Source organism: Enhydra lutris, unplaced genomic scaffold (assembly GCF_002288905.1).
Source record: "Enhydra lutris kenyoni isolate GAN:26980312 unplaced genomic scaffold, ASM228890v2 scaffoldscaffold51, whole genome shotgun sequence".
Classification (NCBI taxonomy): domain Eukaryota; kingdom Metazoa; phylum Chordata; class Mammalia; order Carnivora; family Mustelidae; genus Enhydra; species Enhydra lutris.
In genome coordinates, this window is record NW_019154135.1 from 2,373,835 (window position 1) to 2,398,843 (window position 25,009).

The 25,009-nt window shown below is 40.8% G+C and overlaps 1 protein-coding gene across 2 annotated transcripts in view; it reads left to right on the plus strand.

Annotated features, from left to right (window-relative positions):
• LOC111157075 (succinyl-CoA:glutarate-CoA transferase) overlaps positions 1-22,140 on the plus strand; it is a 775,701-nt gene extending 753,561 nt beyond the window's left edge. The window contains exon 14 of one of the 2 annotated variants that reach the window (XM_022518296.1): positions 21,705-22,140. In XM_022518296.1, coding sequence (XP_022374004.1) covers positions 21,705-21,868 — 164 coding nt within the window. In that variant the 3' untranslated portion in view covers positions 21,869-22,140. The remainder of the gene's footprint in view (positions 1-21,704) is intronic. The other variant, XM_022518298.1, reaches the window with a different exon arrangement.
• The last annotated feature ends 2,869 nt before the right edge of the window (positions 22,141-25,009 follow it).

Genomic DNA, 25,009 nt, shown 5'->3' on the forward strand with positions numbered 1-25,009 from the left:
TCCTTGAACAAATTATTGTCTTAATTATGATTACACAGGAAATGTTTCAAATGTTCCTAAAAATAAGCATGCTGAAACACAGAAAGAGTACCCTTTGTAGGCAAAGAACTGATTTACTATTTAAAATCCACTTCTGTATATTGTTAAGTTTTCTTATGGATTTACAAGACATCTCTGGTCTAGTTTTATTTATTTGTAAGAAATGATGTTTCGTATTTTTCATTTGCTTAAGCTGGATTATTACTCAGGCACAATTAATGAAATTCCAATGTGGAAAAAATGTCTTCCCACTCAGCATGGATTGAGGATATCCTCACGCATTTCAGAGACAACAGCCAACTCTACCCTTAGCGGAAGAAGAGAACCAAGTTTGTGTTCTTATAAGCTATGCAAAGAGCTTTATATGGGAAGAGAATATTACCCATGCATTTAACTAACATATGAAAAAAGTAAATGACCATCTTCCAATTTACAATGTAACTGTGAAAATGAAAACAACACTTCAGATATTTAATAGCCTTTTTAATCTTATGTGTTAAATATATTTAAATAATTCAAAAGGTACTGGGAAAGCATAACCACAGAATTAATGTGCAAGAGAGTCAGCAGGGCATTTTGTAAGCACCAATCTATATACCTAACAAGGAGAATGTGGGAAAAGGGAAGAATCAATAAGTAGGAAAATGTTTGTATATCACAACAGGCGTGCATTATTATTATGTGAGATTTACAACACCCACTAGCAAAGAAACATGGGAAACAAAATTAAATTAATGTGCAATTGTAAAAATTATAGTCTCATATAAATAAAACTGAGACTTATGTTTTCCAAATAGAGAAACAAATAGTCATTAAAAATCCAAAGACCTTATGTTCTTCCAAGAAGGAATAAACATTTTTTTAAGTCTGACAATGTTTTCGTGAGCTATTTTACATTGTTCATAGAGTTCTACATATTATTGTCAAAATAAAAAATTAACTTCTAAGTAAATTAAATTAAGGTAAAATTTGATATCATTGTACCAACATCCAGATGGTAAAACCTTTCATTGCATGAACAGCAAAATTACCTTTCACTGCCTTGTTTATTTCTGAAAATATAGCGGTCCTTTTTCTTCATGCATACATTCATTCAACAAATATGTGTTGAGCATCCCGATTTATTGGCTTCTGGACATACAGTGCAAACAAAACAGATATGATTCCTGCCCTCGTGGAGCTTAAAAATCCTCCTGAACACTTGTTTTTATCCAATCTATGAAATGAATCTTGATACCCCAAGATTCTGCACAGCTATTGGAATGTTGCGTCTTTGGAATGTTACAGGTGTCTGTCCTCATGGGTAGTGTAAGTTTGAGTTATACAGTTGGATAAGCCAGATGTGGTAAGGACAAACTCATTGCATTTAACAATTTTCTGTTCGTGTGTAGCTATTTTAGCTCATAGCCAACAACAGGGTTTTTTACCTTGCTTTAGAGTCTGTTTAGCAAGATTTATTTTGCCAGAATCTTGAGGTCTGAGGCAACGAACACTTTTGAGTTTCATTGTTTAAGAACTCTGAGAACTGAATTCAAAGCTTAGTTGAATGAAATCATTCACTCACTTTCAGCAAATACCTTTTGAGGAAAACAGACAGTGCTCCCTGCCATTGAGAAGTTTACGTTCTAGCAGAGGGAGACAAACAACATGAAAAACTTGTTGTAGACATACATGAAAAGTACAATGGAAAAAAGAGAAAGTAAAAGAGGAAAGGAGATTGGAAATGGTAGGGTCAGAATGACAGGTGGAAATGTTAAATGTAGTAGTTAGGGCAGAACTCATGGAGCAAAGAAGTAAAGGATTTAAGGGAACAATTAGTGTAAATATTAGAAAGAAAAATGTTCCAAAAGGGAGGTCAGCCAGAATAAACCCCCTGAGGGTGAGCAGGCTTGGTGAAGAGCAGGAAGCCACTCCTTCTTGCGAGGTGAGTAGGGGTGCAGAGGGCAGGAAGGGAAGTCAAGGGTAGCTTAGTGGGGAGGCAGGTGGATTATGTAGAACCCCAAAGCCCATTGTCAAGAGTGAAACTAGGGAAGCTTTGCAGAATTTTGAGCAGAGGAGTGATGAGATGTGACTTAAGTTTTTAAAAGGTAACTCCAGCTGCCTTAGTGAGACTATATTGTGGGGGAAGCAGGCAGGCAGGGAGTCATGATAGGAAGCTCCCACAGAAATCCAGGCAAGAGGTGATGGTGGCTAAGACCAGGATATTTGTAAAAAAGAAGTTGGATTCTGTATATGTCCGGAAGTAGAGCCAATAGGATTTGCTGATGAGTTCGATATGGAGTGTAAGAGAAAGAAGAATCAGGATGACTCCATTTATACACCATATGAACAAGCCCTAATGTTTCTTTACTTCTATATATCATAGATTTCTAGTGGTCTTGTTTCCTAATCTAAGATTCTAGTTAGGTGGCTTTTTTTTTTTTTTTTTTTTTTGGTCTAATCCTTCAGTTATTTACTGAACACTTACCATGTGGTAGGTGCTATGAGGGATACAAGATGAGCAGAACATTAATTCTGGTCTCAAGAATGATCTCAAGAGGCAATACAATTAGAGACTGAGATATACCATTGAGGTAAAGCAGATCAAATGTTATAGGAAACCAGACAAGAGAGGTTTCTTTGAACCCTGAGTAGAAAGGATGACTTGACTCGAGTTAGCTTGAGCAGAGCTTGCAGAATAACATGGGCTTGAGGACTGCCATGCTGGGATGCAATCCGGGTCAGCAAAGGGACCGGCACAGTGTCCGGTCCAGGCGAGAATGAATGCAGTTTAGCTGGATGGAGCAGCTGGGAATAAAGATTAAGCAAGATGTCCTCCTATTTCAGAATGCTTTGGCCCAAGGAGGTGGCCCGAAAGATGAGAAGTGTGGGAATGTGTGAGAGACATTTTAGAGGTAACGCCACTGGGATAGCAAGTTCAAAGGCAAGGCTGGGGATGAAGGCTCTGTCATTGAGAGGATGATCCCGCTGAAACAGAAATAGGGGCATAGAGGGGAAACGTTTTCTAAAATATTTCCCTCTGGACCTCAGACATGAAGTGAAAGGGAAAAACTAAGTTAGTTAACACATTTTCCCAGTGGCAAGTTTGGGGACCTGTTTTTCTTGATCATCTATTTTCTTGGGCTATGACTTGGTTTATGTGATCTCAGGCACTCTTGGAAAAGCCAGGAAGAAGATGGCAAATAGAAGGCTGATTCCTTTAAGACAGAGGTTAAGAAGCACAGAAAAATTTTATTAAATTATAAAAGACCTTCAGAGGCTTCCAGAAGAGCTTTTCAAAGCTCATCTGTAGCAAGAGCCACAAATAACCACCTGCTCCAGCTCTGCTCAGTTCCTCCCCTCAAAACTGAATCGAAATGCAATCTGGCTTCTCTGACTGGAAACTTCTTCCGGTATTTTCCTTAATGGAGCACAGAGGCAGAGGAGGTGAGGAGAAGGTCACTACTTTGAAGGTCTATGAAGCTGAAAATGTTCTGGCTACAGATTTCAGCTGAACCAATTTTGTTTTCCATGGTGAAGTCTAACCAAACAAAATCCTGGGAATGCACCCAAGGAGCTTGTATTGGATACTTGAATTTTAGAAGGCAAAGAAGTGGGAGAATTGATTATTTTGGCAAAGAGTACATTGTCAGCAAGGTGTTTCTTCACCCTTTTCAGCATTTTCAGAAGTGTTGAAAATAATTAGAAGCAAACCCAAATGTTAGAAAGAAGCGTTCAGGGGAGCCCTTCCTCCAGTCCAGCATTTTTCAGAGACCTCAGCCTCAAGTTTGGGTTGCGCGCTCTGAGGAGAGATGGCATGTTTGCTAATGAATATGAATAACATTTCCTTATGGGCCATATATTTTTCCAGCAGGAAATGGATAATCTACTATGACATTTCAGTGGGTTGGAACACGATAGATAAATCAAAAGCAAGTTGCCCTGTTTCTTTTTCAAATGAAAGACAAATGCCTTAATGGATTAGCAATCATGAAATATATAAGTATTTATAATACAGTACTGCTTTATAACACCATCTGCCAAAGAATGGTATTTATTCATCCACTGATATGAGAACAGATTTTCTTCCACATTATGCAGGGAGGAAATACATCCTAGTGTTAACGAGCATGCACTTTGTATTTAACCAGCCTAAGTAGTAACGAAATTCCTTAGTTGACTGGCTGTGTAATTTTGATAACATTACTTAACCCCACTTCCCTTGTTGATAAAAGGGTGTAATAATAATCTGACTTTTTAAAGTCATTTAGTCTATCAAACAAGGTAATATATAGAAAGCATTCCACCAAATGCCCTGCACATGTAAGTACTCAATATATAATAGCTGTTATCATTCCAGTGGTCATAATTGGCTCTGCACCAAGATGAGAGCTTCAAAGTGTTTGGACTCTCCAAACTGAACTCTTTTTAAAGGAGTCTGAGGGGCTGGGTGAAGGAGTCCCTCCTTTGGCCCCAGCAAGCAGATCTCTGTATTAATGTTGAGGCATGTAATTGGCCTTCATAGGCTAGGTTATGCCGTAGTAACAAACAATCCCCAAATAACATCGGCACGTGACCACACAAATGTATCTTTTGCTCACGGAAGTCTGCATCATGGGTTGAGGGGCCCCGGCCTCATGGAGCGGTCACCATCTCACACTGCCAGGTCACTCCATCAGAGAGACATAGAGGGTCTTAAATCAGCGATCGAGTGTTCTGGCCTGGAGGTGGCAAACCAGTCCTTCTGTTCACAGTCAGGTGACCTCATCTAACATCAGTGTGCTCTGGGACGGTGAGACCTGGAGATCGAAGGGACCGCACTGATGACTACCACAGGGCCATAGACATTATTGAAAATATACTTTCACCTTCCAGGTAGTGGCTCTTAAGGACTTCTTTATTGAGTCACAGAATAATGAATTAAAATGTGTTGCAACAGTAATGACAAATGGTGCCTGTAAATTCTGGAAGAGACCAGGGTGATCCTTCCACGCTGGTGGTACATACCACATGTTTGCCTTGAGTTTCTGGGATGCCTGACCACAAAAACAGGGCGCCAGATTGAGTTCTTCTGTTAAAGAGGTCCAAAGCCATTTTTGACTCTCTGTGGCTTTTTCCCACTGCCCATGCAAGTTTAAATGGCTTTATCTGTTTTTATCTCACATCTAATGGGCTTAATGTGTTCTAACTGTGTGGCTCCATTTGGCGCTTGGATGCTATGGCTGAGAGGCGCCATATAAAAAATATTGTTATTGTTATGATGATGAGTTCAAGCACTGGAGGGGAAATTGTGAAATAACTTGGTACTGGAGCTATCATTATTTTCAGCAAAATGAAGTTTGGCTTCTTATTACACTACTAAGCCTTGAAGATTAAATGGTATCTACAGCATGTATCTTAGTGATGGGCCAAAGAAGTCAAAATAAAAATGTTTGATATAGCATTTCATATATTATAAAACAGATGTTTGCTTTTAAGTATTCTTGGTATTTTTTAAAAGTTGACACCCGTATCAGGCATTGAGACAAGAAAAGAAAAGATCCACACACTTAGTTTTAATTTTCTTCATTCTTGCTCCCATTCTGATCAGATGGGCCAGCTGTGTTAATTAATTTAACCCTTAGTGTTGATCATTGGCCAGTTTGCTGTGAGGTTGAGCAATGGATTGTCTCATGGCTTTAGAAATGCATCATCAAGACGGGAGGTGCATGGAGTTCTGGAAAAAAGGACTGTTTAGGTCCCTTCCCTCATGATGATGTGATATTATGTTCCCATTACTTGAATATTCATTATGGTTTCCCACATGTTTTTGGCTACCTCTGTTTCCTGCAACTGTTTACATTATTAAGTTGGTCTGGATTATAGAAATGTAGCTTGAATGCTGTATATAGTTAGAAGAGCTTGGGATGTTTGCATAGATTGGGTAGATTCCCTTTTTAGCCTGAGAGAATCATGGAAGTTTTCTAAAAGGAGATGAGACAAAATAGTCAGGGTCTTGTTACTGAAGGGCCTCAAACCACAGATGGAAAACACTACAGGGCTTGTCTGAGGAATTCTCTGGCACACCAGGAACTGGCCCTCCCAGTGCCTTGAACCAGATAACTTTCCACAGGGAGCACAGGGAAGGCTTCGTTCCTTTTGGGGTGGGTAGAGGGAAAAGCTTTGGAGTACATTGCCTGACTCAGGAACCTGGAAAATTGGGAATGTACTGATGCTGCTGTGATCCCAGGGATTCCTACAAGGAAATAAGTGGTATATAACAAATGGATTTAAAAAGATGAAGCAGTAATGAATACATATTGCATAAGTTATCTGGTAGGATATAATCTAGAAAGACGGAGACAACAGACTGGTCAGAAGATGAAATGTAAAGTTGTTCTTGGCATGTTTTACTCCAAGACCTCTGAGTTTGGTTTCAAACTTAGACAATCTCCTCTACTTGGGCGTCTCTGTGGCTCAGTTGGGTAAACTTCTGCCTTCTGCTCAGGTCATGATCCTGGGGTCCTGGGACCGAGCCCTGCATCAGGCTCCCTGCCCAGAGGGGAGTCTGTTTCTCCCTCTGCCTCTGCCCCTCCCTCTTGCTTGTGCTCTTGGGCTCCCTCTCTCTCTCAAATAAATAAATAAAATCTTAAGAAAAAAAAATCTGGGATGCCTGGGTGGCTCAGTTGGTTAAGCAGCTGCCTTCGGCTCAGGTCATGATCCCAGCGTCCTGGGATCGAGTCCCGCATCGGGCTCCTTGCTCGGCAGGGAGCCTGCTTCTCCCTCTGCCTCTGCCTGCCACTCTGTCTGCCTGTGCTTGCTCTCTCTCTCTCTCTCTGACAAATAAATAAACAAAATCTTAAAAAAAAAAAATCCCCTCTTCTTTTGCTCTTTCCTTTTCCCCTGGGAAACAGTTTAGCCCATTGGCAAAGACTGGGGCTTTGGAGTGAGAATGAATCCTGGCTCTTCTTACTATGAGACCCTGAGCAAGTGACTTCCCTTCTATGCCTCTCAGTTTCCCCATTTATAAAACAGTAATGATAATTGTAGATTCTGGCATTACCTTAAGAGCTGAAGGAATCAAATGTCTAAATCCCATAAAATAGTGCCTAGCACATAGTATTTGTTAAATAACTAAAATAAGGTCCATGTTTTCAAACTCGTTAAAATCTAAGGGAGTATAAAATTGATCTCTGGTGTAGGTTCTGATGCTTTTGAAAACAGTAAGTGTAGGGGCGCCTGGGTGGCTCAGTGGGTTAAGCCTCTGCCTTTGGCTCAGGCTATGATCCCAGGGTCCTGGGATCGAGCCCCACATTGTGCTCTCTGCTCAGCGAGGAGCCTGCTTCCTCCTCTCTCTCTTCCTGCCTCTCTGCCTACTTGTGATCTCTGTCTGTCAAATAAATAAAATCTTAAAAAAAAAAAAAAAAAACAGTAAGTGTATACTTATCAGATGTGTGACCTGGGTAATCTAACCTCCCTTAGCCTGCCTTTTGCTATTTGTAGGAAGAGGGGAAAATACCTATTTCCAAGGGTTGTATTAGGGAATGAACTAAATAAACATTTGGAAAGTGCTCATTATGTAATATGTGCTTAAGAAATGGTTGATTCCTTTCTTCCTTTTCCTTTTCTTTTAAATACTTGTATCCTTGACTGTGAGGGATTTTTATAAGTTAAAACTTTGGGGGCACCTGGGTGGCTCAGATGGTTAAGGATCTGCCTTCAGTTCAGGTCACGATCCCAGGTCCTGGAATCAAACCCCATGTTGGGTTCCCAACTCAGCCGGGAGTCTGCTTCCCCGCCTCTCGCTCTGCCTCTCCCCTTGCTTGTGCTCTCTCTCTCTCTCTTGCTCTCTCTCTCAAATTAATAAATAAAATATAATAAAATAAAAGTTAAAACTTTGATCCCCCACTTGCTGTCATGAATCTGAAACGTAGCTAAGCTGTTAGGGTCCCGGGAGGCCCATGTCTGAAATTGGCAGGTGCCTCAGGCTCTGCTGAGGAATCTAGGTTGCGAAGGCAAGCACCACAGCAGAAGGGAAAGAAAATGGTGGCAGCTAGCATGTATTAAGGGCTTACTGTGTGCTTGGTACTTTTCTAAGAATTTTCTCCTAAGTCCTCACAACCTGATAGGGTAGATGCCATTATCATTCCTATTTTACAGAGAAAGAGACTGAGGCTTTGGTAGATTTGTCGAAGACTCAAGGAGGTAGAGCTGGGATGGGAAGCCACATGCTCTGGTTCCAGAACCCACACTCTTAATTACCTTGATGTATTGTTTCTCAAATCCAGTAGCTACGAAGTCAACACATCTATGTGGACATCTGTTGTATGTCCTTACACACATTTCATAACCTCTTGGAGTTCCATGCTGCTCTTCTGTGATAATGGAATAAAATGCATTAATGAATATTTTAAAAGTGCCTAAGGTCATTGTGAGGACTGAATTAGGGAACAACCAGAAAGCACTCAGCCCCAGGCCTGGTTTACAGCAAGGACTCACTAAGTCCTGATTTCAGATGTTCCCATGTATGAGTTACAGACTGTGTTAGGACTCCTTCTTACCTGCCTTTGCATTGTGATGGCCCACCAGCTCTTGAACTCTCGATTTTTATGCAGTTTATCAATTCTGCCTCTCAGGAATGGGCATACACAGAAGTTGAAGTACAAGAATCCTAGAATTTTTCTAGAATCCTATAGACTATCCATCCCTGAGGGAACCAGGGGATTCCCTGGGCATTTCACGCACGGTCTTCAGTTAGAGGTGGGCAAGCCTAGAAGCTATGCCACCCGCACCCTTCCTGGTGAGGGGCATGAGGATACTCAGGGCCTTGACCTCTAGTTGTTAGACTAGGTGGTTTTTTTCAAAAGGACAGCACCTGCAGTTCTGGATTTGGTAACAAGTGAATTGCTGCGGTGGGCACGTGTTTCAGTGTTTTCTAGTTTGTTTGACTTTATTGAAGCAGAAGAAAGACTTCCCCACCTTAGTTTATCCCTTAGTGGCTATGACTCAGTTTCCCTCCCTGTGCCCCTTTCTGTGGGCACAATGTTCATGGTTTTTTACAAAATAAAAATGTCCGGGGTGCCTGGATGGCTCAGTCGTTTGCTTCTGCCTTCAGCTCAGGTCATGATCCCAGAGTCCCGTGATGGAGTCTCGCATCGGGATCCCTGCTCAGTGGGAAGCCTGCTTCTCCTGCCTGCTGCTCCCCCTGCTTGTGCTTTCTCTCTCTGACAAATGAATAAATAAAATCTTTAAAAACATTTTTAAATAAAATAAAAAATGCCCTATTTTCAGCTGTCAAGTCAATGGGAATTTGTCTGTTTAAGGCCAAGAATATGGACTCTCTTTTAAAGGAATGCATTTCTCTCCAAAATTACCAGCTATGGAGATCAACTTCTTATTCATTTATTTTGCTTCCTGTGGATACAAAACATTTTGACACAGTAGATATTGATATAGAGCTTAGATAGTAGAGAGAAGACTGCCTAAACAACTGATTTAAATCCTCAGCATCAGGGCATCTGGGTAGCTCAGTTGGTTAAGCATCTGCCATCCACTCAGGTCATGATCTCAGGGTCCTGGGATTGAGCCCCAAATGGGGCTCCCTGCTTAGCAGGGAGTCTGTTTCTCCCTCTCCCTTTGCCCCCCACCCCATCTCATGCTCTTTTTCATTTTGTTCTCTCTCAAATAAATGAATACAATATTTAAAAGAAAATCTTCAGCATCAAGGATGTTGGAATAAATACAGTTGCCATGAAAATATAGTGTTTAGGAATATGGATGTTCAGATGGTAAGTGACTTCTACATTTATATGTCCTGGCCCAAAATTGTCCCTGAATTCCAGACTTGCGTAGCTAAAGGCTCACATGCCCTCTGCCCTTGGTGTCTCATAGGCACCTCAAACAGCATGTCCAAAAGAGAATTTGACTTCTGCTTTCACCAAAACCTGTCCATATACAATTCATTCGGTCTTCCTATGTGGCAAATGGCCCCACCAGTTTTCAACCCAGAAACACAGGTTTCTCCTTTGATCCTTTTCTTTCCTTTCACAGCTACCCTGGTCCATGTAATCCATCAGCAAATCCTGTCATTCTATCACCGGCATAGCTCTCAAACGTATCCACTTTTCTCAAACTCTCCAGGCACCAATCCTAGTCCGGGCCACCACCACCTTTTTTGATCTACCCACAGCAGCCTTGAACAGCCTCATTCTCTGCCTAGCAACGGGAGTGTGCTGTTACTGCTCTCAAAACTCCATGGAACCCAGAATAAGATCCAACTTCACTACTGTAACTTTTAAAAAAAGATTTTACTTATTTATTTGAGAAAGAGAGAGAGAGAGAGAGCGAGCCCAAGTTGGGGGGTGACAGAAGGAGAGCAAGAGAAATAGAGAAAATTTCAAGTAGACCCCATGCTGTGTGGAGGAACTGGACGAGAGGCTGACCTCACCACCCTGAGATGACGTGAGCTGAAACCGGGAATAATACCCTTAAACAGCTCAGCCACCCAGGTGCCCCATCACTACCATAACTTCTAAATTCCTGTGCATGCTCTACTCTGTCTCTCCCTCCAACTGCATTTAGAACCTCGCTTCTACTAAATTCTGTTCTAGCCACATTGGATCTTTTTTGAGTTTCTTGAACGACAAACCTGTTCATGCTGCCTGCAATCTTCTTTCCTCCACTAGTGGTACAGATAGATCAGTTTAGAACTCAGCCTAGGGATCATCTAATCAGTTTGCCCTTATAACGCATGCTGTCTAGAACAGTCCTTTCCTGGCACCCTGGCTTCTCCCCACTCTGCCTATGATGTTCTCCTCTTTCCAGCTAGATTTTAAATAATTTTATAATTTCTATAAAATTTTTAACTATTTATGCGTTGACTTGTTTATGGTCTGTCTCCCAAATCAAAATATAAATTCCACCAGAGTAGGGACCAGATATGTTGGCTAATACATATCTAGGTCATAGAGCCAAGATCCTGGAGCAGGGATAGATGTTAAAAAATTATATGTTGAGTTAATTAGAGGCTAAATTAATTAAAATGACATAAATGATATTTATTCAACAATCTTTAACTGTTAGCTATCTTTAGTTCAACAAATTTAAGTGAAATGATAGAGCATGGACCATGGACCATGGAACCTGATGTACAGGAGATCTTGTCCTAGTGCTAGTATTTTTTTAGCTGGATAACCTTAGACAAACCAACTAACACTTTAAAGGACCTCAGTTAAAATGCCTGGTTGAAGAAGCTGTGCTTTCTTTTCAACGCGGCCGCCGAAGGAGGAGGCTGCATGAAGCACCATCGGCCAAGCCCTCCCAGCGGCTGCACCCGTGGGCCAGTTGCTGGGCTCTTCCAGGTGCAACAGAGCCTTTGAGGTGAAGATGAATGAAGGTCCTTCTGATGTTTTCCAGAAACTGCTCAGAGGGTGGCTCTGATAAAACCACTAGGAGCACAACTGCACGCGATGAGAGTATAGGTAGATGCAGATGAATATTCAAGTCCATAACTATCATTGTTAAACTTTTTTCTTACCTCAAAGCATGCAGTTGGAAGGAAAAATGAAGAAGGTCAAGAAGACATGAATGGAGACATGATGAAAACTGATATTTAACACTGATCACCTCACAATAAGTTGCATAGAAAAATACCTGTTTGGATACTTGTAATTGCTGGGCAGTAAAGTCTATTATCTTTAAAATATATCAAATTTTTAAACAGCTCTATTCTCATACTCAATGCTCAGACTTGTTTTAACCTACTTTAAGGATAGTGTGTTTTTGTCAATAACTAGCTCATTTGTGGAATGGGCCTCCTCCTTTGAGGGGGCAGTCAGCTGGAGAGACATTCTAGCACCTCAGTTCTCCTGCCTCTTTCTTATCTTAGGGGATTGCAGTGAACTAGATAACCATGGAGGCCTCCCCTTCAGAACCTGCTATGATACCTAACACAAGTATTTGGAATCTCTTAAACACCTTAATGAATCATCCCTTACAAGTAAAGAGTTCACCTGTGACCTACAGATGTTTTTTAAAATTTAAAACTTATTTTATTCTTTGTTTTTACCTTTGAATGAAAAAGTAACTGTGGGGGAGGGAATAAAAAAATTAGAGGACCTCAGTTTTCTGATCCATAAAAATGAGAGTTATTATGCTCTGTGGGGGAGGCTGGGTGGCTCAGTCAGTTAAGCCTCCCACTCTTGATTTTAGCTCAGGTCATGATTTCAGAGTTGTAGATCAAGCCCCACATTGGGCTCTATGCTGGGTGTGGAGCCAGAATAAGATTTTCTCTCCCTTGCTGTGCAGAAGCTTTTGATTTTGATGAAGTCCCAAAAGTTTATTTTGGCTTTTGTTTCCTTTGCCTTTGGAGACATATCTTGAAAGAAGTTGCTGTGGCTGATATCGAAGAGGTTACTGCCTATGTTCTCCTCTAGGATTCTGATGGATTCCTGTCTCACGTTGAGGTCTTTTATCCATTTTGAGTTTATCTTTGTGTACGGTGTAAGAGAATGGTCGAGTTTCATTCTTCTACATATAGCTGCCCAATTTTCCCAGCACCATTTATTGAAGAGACTGTCTTTTTTCCACTGTATATTTTTTCCTGTTTTGTCGAAGATTAACTGACCATAGAGTTGAGGGTCCATATCTGGGCTCTCTACTCTGTTCCACTGGTCTATGTGTCTGTTTTTATGCCAGTACCATGCTGTCTTGGTGATCACAGCTTTGTAGTAAAGCTCGAAATCAGGTAACGTGATGCCCCCAGTTTTATTTTTGTTTTTCAACATTTCCTTAGCAATTCGGGGTCTCTTCTGATTCCATACAAATTTTGGATTATTTGCTCCAGCTCTTTGAAGAATACCGGGGGAATTTTGATTGGAATGGCATTAAAAGTATAGATTGCTCTAGGCAGTATAGACATTTTAACAATGTTTATTCTTCTGATCCAAGACCAAAGGAAACAGTCAACAAAACAAAGAGGCAACCCATGGAATGGGAGAAGATATTTGCAAATGACAGTACACACAAAAGATTGATATCCAGGATCTATAAAGAACTCCTCAAACTCAACACACACAAAACAGATAATCATATCAAAAAATGGGCAGAAGATATGAACAGACACTTCTCCAATGAAGACCTACAAATGGCTATCAGACACATGAAAAAATGTTCATCATCACTAGCCATCAGGGAGATTCAAATCAAAACCACATTGAGATATCACCTTACACCAGTTAGAATGGCTAAAATTAGCAAGATAGGAAACAACATGTGTTGGAGGGGATGTGGAGAAAGGGGAACCCTCTTACACTGTTGGTGGGAATGCAAGTTGGTGCAGCCTCTTTGGAGAACAGTGTGGAGATTCCTCAAGAAATTAAAAATAGAACTTCCCTATGACCCTGCAATTGCACTACTGGGTATTTACCCCAAAGATAAAGATGTAGTGAAAAGAAGGGCCATCTGTACCCCAATGTTTATAGCAGTAATGGCCATGGTTGCCAAACTGTGGAAAGAACCAAGATGCCTTTCAATGGATGAATGGATAAGGAAGATGTGGTCCATATACACTATGGAGTATTATGCCTCCATCAGAAAGGATGAATACCCAACTTTTGTAGCAACATGGACGGGACTGGAAGAGATTATGCTGAGTGAAATAAGTCAAGCAGAGAGAGTCAATTATCATATGGTTTCATTTATTTGTGGAACATAACAAATAGCATGGAGGACATGGGGAGTTAGGAGAAGGGAGTTGGGGGAAATTGGAAGGGGAAGTGAACAATGAGAGACTATGGACTCTGAAAAACAATCTGAAGGGTTTGAAGAGGTTGGGGGGTGGGAGGTTGGGGGAACCAGGTGGTGGGTATTAGAGAGGGCACGGATTGCATGGAGCACTGGGTGTGGTACAAAAACAATGAATACTGTTATGTTGAAAATAAATTAAAAAAATGATTAAAAAAAAAAAACGATTTTCTCTCCCACTCCCTCTCCTCCCCCAATCCACCTCACCCATGTGTGCTCTCTCTCTCTCTTTAAAAAAAAGGGGGGGGGTGGGAAGAGAGTTACAATGGTCTCTATCTTATAAGTTGAAAAGTCCAATGAGATAATGCAAATAAAAAACACAATCTACACTCATTATAGATCTTTAAGAAAGGATGGTTACCATTATCTTCATTTTGTAACACAGTGAAAAGCATAGAGGGCACATGAGCAAACACAATTGCCATTTTCCTGCCCTCATAGGAGATACAGACAACTAAACAGATGATGTAATACACAATGCTTAGTTCTATTATAGAAGATGAACAAGTAATATGCCCTACTTGAATGATCTTGGCATCAAATCAACTGGAGTTTTTTTGTTTATATTCCATTGGCCACTTAAGATCTTGCCATGTTATAATTTGCCTCATATTTGGATCTTCATTTTTTTACACAGATTTTCTTTTTTTTTTTTTTTCCTAGAGTTTCCATTCCTTTTCCATTTCTACCTTATTGACTGTCCAGTTCTGAGTTATGATCTTGAGGCTTCCTTCCCTGCACTCCCTGGTTGGTTCCCACCATGTACCAAAATTTTATCTTTCTATTATTTACTCCCATGTTTTACTGGATTTAACATCAAGTAACTTACTTGGTAAACTTACTTAATCTTTGAAAGTTTGAACATGTCTTCATATTTGATTAATCATTTGTGTGGATATGCAATTGTAGGCTTAATACCATTTTCATAAAGAAAATTGAAAGCAAGCTTCATTTTTCTTCTAGTTGCTAGTACAAACTAGTAAGTTATTCTAAACTGACACAATCTCTCTGCTTTCTGTCCTACTTCTCTTCTAAGACCTGTTCCTCTCATAATCACTGATTTTAAGATTATAACTTCTTGGGGGTGAAATGGACTATTAACACCCCCTTCCTCTCAGTCACCTTGTAGAATATACTGGGCTTCATCTTCCTCTACCTCTTTTAACATATCGGCATTATCCTGTCCATGTCATTCTTAAATTTGTTGAAATATCTCATTTATTAGTGATGCTACCACCCATTCTCTTCACTCATAAACTTTTATATGTGTTAGTTTCTAAGTTTTTATGTCTGTGGCATTTCAGGAAAGAGTGGTTTGTGTTCAAAGCCACCCAAAATACAGCGTGAAATTACTGTACATACAGGTTGCCTTCATTTAAATGCACTGTAATTTATATAACTAGTGCTTAAGTGTTGGACATATTTTCCAAACATTTTTTCAATATGACAGCTATGTGACCTTTTCATCTGGAAGGTAGGGTCAGGAGATAGACCCATGGGCACAGTATATGAAGGAATGTGTTGGTAAACACTATTCCTAACAAAGTAACTTTGGGAACTTAAAGGTTTTTTTTTTTTTTTTAATGTACAGAATAACACACAAAGAACCCTTACAACCTAGAAGTTAGAAAACTGTGTGGGAAGCAGATAGGTATTAAGAGTATTGAGCATATTTTGAAATTTGTGTAGATCCTTGACTATGGAATTTGTGAAATCCTGATTAAAGCCACTGAAGAACATTTTTAAAACAGAATTTCTCCATTCAAGTGTGGGAACACTTTTAAATCTCTTCATATTTAGTTGACAAAATTCCTGCCAGGAGGACAGTACCAACTTGCACTCCTACCAGTCACTGACCTCTTAAACCAAAATAACCACAAGATTTGATAATTTTATAAACAAAATTTTACCTTATTATTATCTTCACATGTATTTCTTTGATTATTGCTGATATTGAATATCATCCATATTATATTACTCAGATGCTCAAACCAACCCTTGGTATGTATTGTCAACCTTGTCTTAGAAATGTATAGACTGAGGCTCAGGGACTTTAAGAATTCTCAAGATTACACAGCTTGCAAGTGTTTGAAAGCATATGTGAACATAGATGTTACTTGCCAAAAAGTAATTTAAGAACATGTGACTTATCTGCTCATCTTTTTTTGATGGAAGATCAAATTATTCATTCTTTCTGGACCTTAGATGTAAATAATTATGCCAAACATTTTGTACTTCTTGAGACAAATGCATTTTAAAAGGCCTTTATTCCTTGTGTGCAAAGCCTACACTGGGAGGGATGTCCCTGGTACATAGGATTATTGCACAGGACTGCAAGAACAGGAGATTTCAATGGACTCATGAGAACTTAGCTTTCTCTGGGATCTGGATATCACCTTTATTTGTCCCATTGCATGCATATATATAAGAGACTATAAATTTTGTTTATTTTAACTATAAATTTACATTTATTTTATTTTGTGTGTTAATAACCCACATGGCAAAATAATATTTTAAAAATGTATAAAAATTACAATTTGAAAATTTCAAGTACAGTACATGTATATACTCCATACTTTGATCTTAAATTACATGAATGAACCCCAACTTCAGAATCTTTCTGAACTCAACCATATGCAAAATACCTGGTTTCTAAAGGGGCTTATGGGAAAGCATATATACAATTTATTAAATTATATATTTAATGTATAATAGATATATACAATTTATTATATACAATTTATTAAACTGTGATATGGCTTCCTTAATAACATACAATTGTTTAAAGAAACATAAACTTTCCAAATATACAGTATTTTCCCAAGTGCCTTAATGCTAACAAGTCTAAAAAACAAACAATACCATCCTAGTTCTTTAATAATACCATTCTCGTCAATGGCAGTTAGTAATACCATTCTGAATTAAGACTTTTTTGTGAGACACTTAGGTGACTCAGTCAGTTAAGGGTCTACCTTTGGCTCAGGTCATGATCCTGGAGTCCTGGGACTGAGTCTTTCATCGGGCTCCCTGATCATTAGGGAGCTTGCTTGTCCCTCTGTCTATCATTCCCCCTGCTTATGCTCTTTCTCTTTCTCTGACAAATGAATAAATAAAATCTTTATGAAAAAATGGGACTTTTTTGCACAGAATGTTAAATCCCTCTCATCTGTACTGGTAGCAGAGTCTTTGGGGTAGGTCTAGAAGGTACTATGAAAATATAGTGTTTAGTGGGAGTAACACAAGTAGTGTGGTTGTACCCGAAGATTCCCTCTTACCGTCACTGCATGGAGGCTCAAAGTCCAGGTTCTTAGTACTGATCCATGCTGCTAGGTGGATGGATCTCAAACATTATGCTATGTGAAAGAAGCCAGACACAGAAGTTCACATAAGTATGATTCCATTTATATGCAATCATATAAATGATCCAGAATAGATGACTCCAGAGACAGAAAGGAAGTTCGTGGTTGTTGCCAACGGTTCACGGGAGGGCCGGGTTGAGGGAGACTGATAGAGGGATAGAGAGTCTGACTTTGGAGTGATGAAAATGTCTCCCAACTCTTACAAAGAGGTGGTCATTGCACAGCATAGAGACTATGAAATGCCACTGAATTGTTCACTTTTAAAGATTTTATTTATTTATTTGACAGACAGAGATCCCAAGTAGGCAGAGAGGCAGGCAGAGAGGGGCGGGGGGAAGCAGGCTCCCTGCCGAGCAGACAGCCCGATGTGGGGCTCAATCCCAGGACCCTGAGATCCTGACCTGAGCCGAAGGCAGCGCTTTAACCCACTGAGCCACCCAGGTGCCCCTGTTCTCTTTTAAATGGTTCATTTTCTGCCATGTGAACTTCATCTCAAAAATTATTATTTGTTTAAAAACCTACGTTCTTGCACCCAACAAACTTGGGAACTAATTCTTACTTCCTACTGTGTGATGTTGGGCAGGTTATTCTCATTCCCTAACCTGAACCTTCACTCTAACCCTTGTACCCGAAGCCTCTGTGACCTCCAGTGTCAGTCCATGTCTCTTGTGAGGGTTTCTCAGACATGATGATTCACTGGCTGGCACACCCTAAGTTCTGACAAAATGGCAGCTGCCATGCTGGGACCACCCGCATTATCCCAGCTGCATTGTCCAGCCCAGATTCTTGGTGTAGTCAAGTGACTCTTTCCACCTGGGAGTCTCACTCCAGGTCATTCAGGTAGGAAGAAGTCACATGACATTGATTCATTCAGCGGCATCCTTCTTTTGAAAAACATGTTTTAGGTTAAAACTGTTTTAATTAATGTCAAAATTGGAACAGACTTGGAGAACAGTGAATAAGGATCACATCCCCAAAACATTATCAGCCTTTTCATGAACGTAGTGGATCCTGCCTCCCCTTGACCCTTGACTGAAAAGAGACCACCTGTGAGGAAACAGTTTACACTGGAGCCTTTAGAAGGAAGTGTGAGCTTCCATGCAGATTCTAAAATGAAACAAATGAATAAACAAACAAAAAGCAGAGACAGACTCATAAATACCGAGAACAGACTGGTGGTTGCCAGAGGGAAGGGGGAGGATGGGCAAGATGGGTGAAGGGCAGTGGGTTGTATGGGCTTCTGGTTATGGAGTGAACGAGTCAGGGGGTATTGGAAATGTAGTCAGTGGTACCATGTGTGTGTGGTGGCAGATGTTGGCTCCACTTGTGGCAAACACAGCATAATGGGTAAACTAGTTAAATCACTGTGTTGTATGCCTGAACCTAATGTAATATCATGCGTCAACTCTACTTCAGTAAAAAGTACAGTTTAAGACACTGGCATTTTTCAAAGAGCTGGAGCAAACAATCCTAAAATTTGTATGGAATCAGAAGAGACCCCGAATTGCTAAGGAAATGTTGAAAAAGAAAAACAAAACTGGGGGCATCACATTGCCTGATTTCAAAGCTTTACTAAAAAGCAGTACCAAGACAGCATGGTACTGGCATAAAAACAAACACATAGATCAGTGGAACAGAGTAGAGAGCCCAGATATGGACCCTCAACTATGATCAAATAATCTTTGACAAAGTAGGAAAAAATATACAGTGGAAAAAAGACAGTCTCTTCAATAAAGGGTGCTGGGAAAATTGGACAGCTATGTGTAGAAGAATGAAACTTGACCATTTTCTTACACCATACACAAAGATAAACTCGAAATGGGTAAAAGACCTCAACGTGAGACAGGAATCCATCAGAATCCTAGAGGAGAACATAGGCAGTAACCTCTTCGACATCGGCCACTGCAACTTCTTTCAAGATATGTCTCCAAAGGCAAAGGAAACAAAAGTGAAAATGAATTTTGGGGACTTCGTCAAGATCGAAAGCTTCTGCACAGCAAAGGAAACAGCCAACAAAACAAATAGGCAACCCATGGAATGGGAGAAGATATTCACAAATGACAATACAGACAAAGGGCTGATATCCAAGATCTATAAAGAACTCCTCAAACTCCACACACACAAAACAGATAATCATGTCAAAAAATGGGCAGAAGGCAGGAACAGACACTTCTCCAATGAAGATATACAAATGGCTAATAGACACATGAAAAAATGTTCATAATCACTAGCCATTAGGGAGATTGAAATCAAAACCACATTGAGATAACACCTTACACCAGTTAGAATGGCCAAAATCAACAAGACAGGAAACAACATGTGTTGGAGAGGATTTGGAGAAAGGGGAACCCTCTTACACTGTTGGTGGGAATGCAAGTTGGTTCAGCCACTTTGGAAAACAGTGTGGAGATTCCTTAAGAAATTGAAAATAGAGGGACGCCTGGGTGGCTCAGTTGGTTAAGCAGCTGCCTTCGGCTCAGGTCATGATCCCAGCGTCCTGGGATCGAGTCCCACATCGGACTCCTTGCTCATCGGGGAGCCTGCTTCTCCCTCTGCCTCTGCCTGCCATTCTGTCTGCCTGTGCTTGCTCTCTCTCCCTCTCTCTAACAAATAAATAAAAAATCTTTAAAAAAAAAAAAGAAATTGAAAATATAGCTTCCCTGTGATCCTGCAATTGCACTACTGGGTATTTACCCCAAAGATACAGATGTAGTGAAAAGAAGGACCATCTGTATCCCAATGTTCATAGCAGCAATGGCCATAGTTGCCAAACTGGAAAGAACCAAGATCCCTTCAATGGACGAATGGATAAAAAAGATGTGGTCCATATATACTATGGAGTACTATGCCTCCATCAGAAAGGATGAATACCCAACTTTTGTATCAACATGGACAGGAATGGAAGATATTATGCTGAGTGAAATAAGTCAAGCAGAGAGAGTCAATTATCATATGGTTTCACTTATTTCTGGAGCATAACGAATAACATGGAGGGCATGGGGAGATGGAGAGGAGAAGGGAGTAGGGGGAATTTGGAGGGGGAGACAAACCATGAGAGACTGTGAACTCTGAAAAACAATCTGAGGGTTTTGGAGGGGTGGGGGGATGGGAGGTTGGGTGAACGTGGTGGTGAGTATTATGGAGGGCACGGATTGCATGGAGCACTGGGTGTGGTGCCTAAACAATGAATTCTGGGACACTGAAAAAAAATTAAATAAGTAAATAAAAATGATTTAAAAAGACAGTAATAAAAAGGGCAAGGAGAAGAAAGAAGCAAACATTTGGCCATCTGTTGAAAGTTGCCATTTGTCTGTACTGGATGGTGTGTGTCACGCAAAAGTGTGGCTTGATGGTCTGGGGAGGTCTGTGTCCTCTCTCTCTATCACCAACAGTGGCTTCAACCACAGTACCCTTTTATTAATGGGATTCTCCGAAGAGCTTGAAGCACATTTGCTGCTCTCCTCACTGACCTTGTGTTACCCACATGCGCTTTGCACCCCAAATCAAGAGCAGGCTGGAAGCATTTTTATGACATAGAAATGCACTGTTTTGTAGTCTTCTGGTGACTATATAATTTGTTTTCCCGAAGCCTAATCAAATGAGAGGTGAAGAACAGCCAACATAAATACCATTTATTGAGTGAGGCAGCAAAGGTAAAAATCTACTGAAACACTGTCCTCCCCAGTGCCTGGCCAGCTTCTCTGTGGAAGAGTGGGAAAGGAAGAGCAGGCCCCTGAGCTTACACAGAGTGCATGGCCCTCAGTACCAGACTGTGCCAATGAATGTGGACTGGAGTCCCGGTGCTAGTAGCTATTTGCCATGTGACCTTGAGCAGAACTTGAGCTTTTGGGGCTTTCGCATCCATACGGTGAAGAATCAGGATCATAAAATCCATTTCCAGTAGTTGTTGAGAGTCCTGTCTGAGTTACTCCATGTACAGTGGCTCAGTGCTCTGCCAACAGCTGCCAATAAATATCCCCTCTTCCTTGCACGGCACCCTGCAAACCCAGATCTCTGACAGGGAAACTCGCACCCAATACCTCTTCTGCCACCAAAAGGCTTCAACAGGGTCTGGTGGTGGTTTAGTTGATCTGCAGCCTGCTGAAGTAAACTTTACAGTCTATATAGGAGACACTGAATAATAAATGTCTGGATTACCTTCACCTGGGGTCAGATTTCCAGCTTCAGAGAGAGACAACGTGTACCTGTGGTCCTTGTTCTTTTGGATGCAGAGAGTCAACCCAGTTGAGTGAACAACCTCTGAGATTCTTGGTGACAGTACTGGCCACTTATGCGTGGGACTGGCATACACCAGGCACATACATGTCCCCCACCCCCCATTCCCACATGGGCAGGTCAGATGACCACCGCACAGCTGGATGAGTCCGAGTCAAGAGAACTTCATGTAAAAATAGATTTCTTTCCAAAATGTGCCACCATTTTGTAACTGGCAGTGATATTTTTGGCATTCATTGAAAACACCCCAGGCTGCTTGGGTAATGATTTTCCTAGGGTTAGTCATTAACTTTCCTCTCTTTTTGACAGGCCCAGCTGTGAGATACAGTAAGTTCCAGATGTCAGAGGCCAGGCCGCCCCCCCTGCTTGGGCAGCACACCACGCACATCCTGAAGGAGGTCCTTGGATATGATGACAGGGCCATTGGGGAGCTGCTCGGTGCTGGAGTGGTGACCCAACATGAAGCCGAATGACCGAAAATGCTCTTAACACCACAATCAGAATATACTTCACTAGAGAAGGCAGTCGTCTTTCTGGACCCTTTTCTCCAGTTCTGGTGCCTGCCTCTGCAAAGAAAAGTTAGAGTAATTCCAGATTTCCTGCCTGGCGCTCCCAGAATGGCTCTGGTATCAGTGCATCTAGGGCTTTTGTACCCCACCTTCTACTCCTTACTGTTCTCTCCCCCCACTGCAGATAATAGATTAATTGTGGATTTGTGGAATTTTTTTTTTTTTGAAAGATTTTTTTTTTCCTGGAAAAATACATTCCTCATTCTAATTACATTAATAGCCTAAACGTTTGCTCCTCCAGCCTACGCAGGTCTGAAAAAGAGCAGATCTCTTGACGTTCTCTACTTGCACATAAAGTCTTCATTTAAACCTTTGTTAGGAAGTCAAAGCAATAAGCAGAATGACAGTTTCAGTGATTGATTTTAAACAGAATAACTTAATTTTGAGCTCATGAGTCCTTTGTTAATCTGTAATTTAAACCGTGGATTTTGCTGATGTCCATTAGGAAAACTGAGCTTCGTTTTCCCCATGGGGGTAAATATTTGCTTTATGTTGTATTTCCCTGATTATTTTATGATATGTGGCAGAAAATCAATTTCCATCGTTGTATGTTGAGGTGCATGGATCTATCTGCATTAGGGGGTAAAGAGCGGCTCTTTAATCAGCACCTTAATTTGAGCCAAGTACAAATGCAATAGGTTTTTAAATGAGTGTCAAATGTATTGAATAATGTTTAAATAATAGGGGAATGAAAGGAAACCATTCTCTTGTAATCTGAGCACTCACCGGAGAAGAATATATCATGCCTTAGTATTAAGTATTTGTATTTAAATATTAAGGTATTCATCAGAGAACTTAAAGCCTAGAAAACGTTTTCTGTCCAGAAGGTGGCAACTGTTTTGACTCTATGTTCCAGGATAAACTGTCACTCAGGCTGCCAGTCCCCCAAGCCCAGGTATAGACCAAGGCATCACGTGACCTCCTGATCAATATCCCAACGTGATCTGAAGTCATAACCATTAGGCACACAGTTTGCAGCTGTCTCATGTCCTACCACGTGGCAATTGAAACTTAAGTTAGAGGTGTCTATCTTTCAAACTGTGATTTAGAGCTGGTTTTCCTTTAGTGTTCTTTTTTGATGAGGATGATTTGAGCCATTTGTCCATGCCGTGAGCCCCATGTATTTCTAGAATCAAGGATTGCAAATAAATAGGAAATGTGTCTTCTCACAAGGTCTCATGGGACTTTTTAGAAGAATGCCTACTAATTCTTGGAAGAGCTATTTTCCCCCTGCTTTGCTCTTTGGGGACATTTAATTCTGAAGCACTCCTGCTGTGATTCCACGAGTTAGACTTTCATCCCACAAGGGTAAAGCCTTCTGCAGTGCTTTTCCCCCAAAGGCTAGATACACATTTGGAGACATTCGCTTCAGGTCAGGCATCTAAATGAAATTCCTCCATGTCTATACAATCAGGGATGAAAATGGCAAAAGGCGAGATGACAGAATTGGCAAAGTCACGTGATCTTGAAAACCAGACTCATCATTCCTCCTATGGGTCCAAGTAGATATCTGGAAATGCAGATTACTTGATTAGTGAGCAATCACCCTAAATATCTGGGTAGCCTTGTGTGGGAGGACACTGATCATTCAGGGTCACAAAATGCCTTTAAAACCTTGAAATCCTTCAAGACTGAAAGAGTTACCACTGGTGACTGTCTCCAGTGTCATCCTGTATCCAGATTTCCACCTACACAATTCAAAATGACCCGAGAGAACTTTGAACCTATTCATCACCCAACAGAAAGCATTTACTCTCCTGACTTAGTGAGAGAAATAATTTAGAATGTATTTCACATTCAGATCGATAATTAGTCCTGAAAGAAACAATGCACTGGCTAAAATTGCTAGCAATGGGGTGCCTGGGTGGCTCAGTGGGTTAAAGCCTCTGCCTTCAGCTCAGGTCATGATCCCAGGGTCCTGGGATCGAGCCCCGCATCGGGCTCTCTGCTCGGCAGGGAGCCTGCTTCCCTTCATCTCTCTGCCTTGCCTCTCTGCCTACCTGTGATCTCTGTCTGTCAAATAAATAAATAAAAAAAAAATCTTAAAATTGCTAGCAATATGTCCAGATCAAGTTATGCTTATAAACAAATGTGCTGTTTTAATTATCAGGGCCTATTTTCTTACACATTCCCACAGCTGAGCACACCACTAAGAGACCATATGCTCAAGTTCAGTGTGTGTCAGGGCCTGCCTTCTGGCAGGTTTGTGTCTGAGGTTGACTTAGAAAATTCTTCGAAACTTAGTGGGTTAATCATTTTGGAACTGAGGGTGTGTCCATAAGCAACTAGTCTTCCTTCTCTTGATTTTGTCCTTAAACTTTTTGCTGCCATGATTTTCTGGTTAATCTGGTTAAATGCTGGAAATGGTATTTTCCAGCATGCACTCTGATATTCTGAACGCTTCTCTAGAAGAAGAGAAATGAACATCGACCAAGTATGTGTGACTAGTGTGTGACTAGTCCGGCTACTTGAACTAGTCCTATGTCTTTGATCCATCTACTAGGAGTTGGAAGTACAATCTTGATTTTAAAAGAACAGCAGGTCTCATGGGCTATTTCATATGAGGTCATTAGGCTACCTTACCCATGTAGCCCCATACTGGGGAGTTTTGCATGAAGACTTCGTGACCCCTGTTTTCAGCCTTTTTCAGGGAAATTCACTCTACTTCTGGGTCATCTAAACTTGATATTTCACCTCTATCTCTTTCATCCCATAACAGTAACATGTCTGCTTGAAAAGCTTTGTACATGTATGTCTTGCCTATCACTTTCCCATATGGCTTAATGCTGCCTTCATCCTCAGGACTCTGAGAAAGAATGCCGCCTGGAGATGGACAGACTCTCTAGATCTACCTCTCCTCTGACTGCTCACCATGGATTCTCAACTGGCAAAGGAGATGAGTGGGAAAAAAGGCACATGACTCACCCTCCATACCTTGACCCTGGGCTGTTCATATTCAATCTTGTTCCTGAGATTATGAGATTCTTCTTACATTTGCCTCTATTTATGGGAAACTATCTGCTATAGTCAGCCCTTATAATTGAT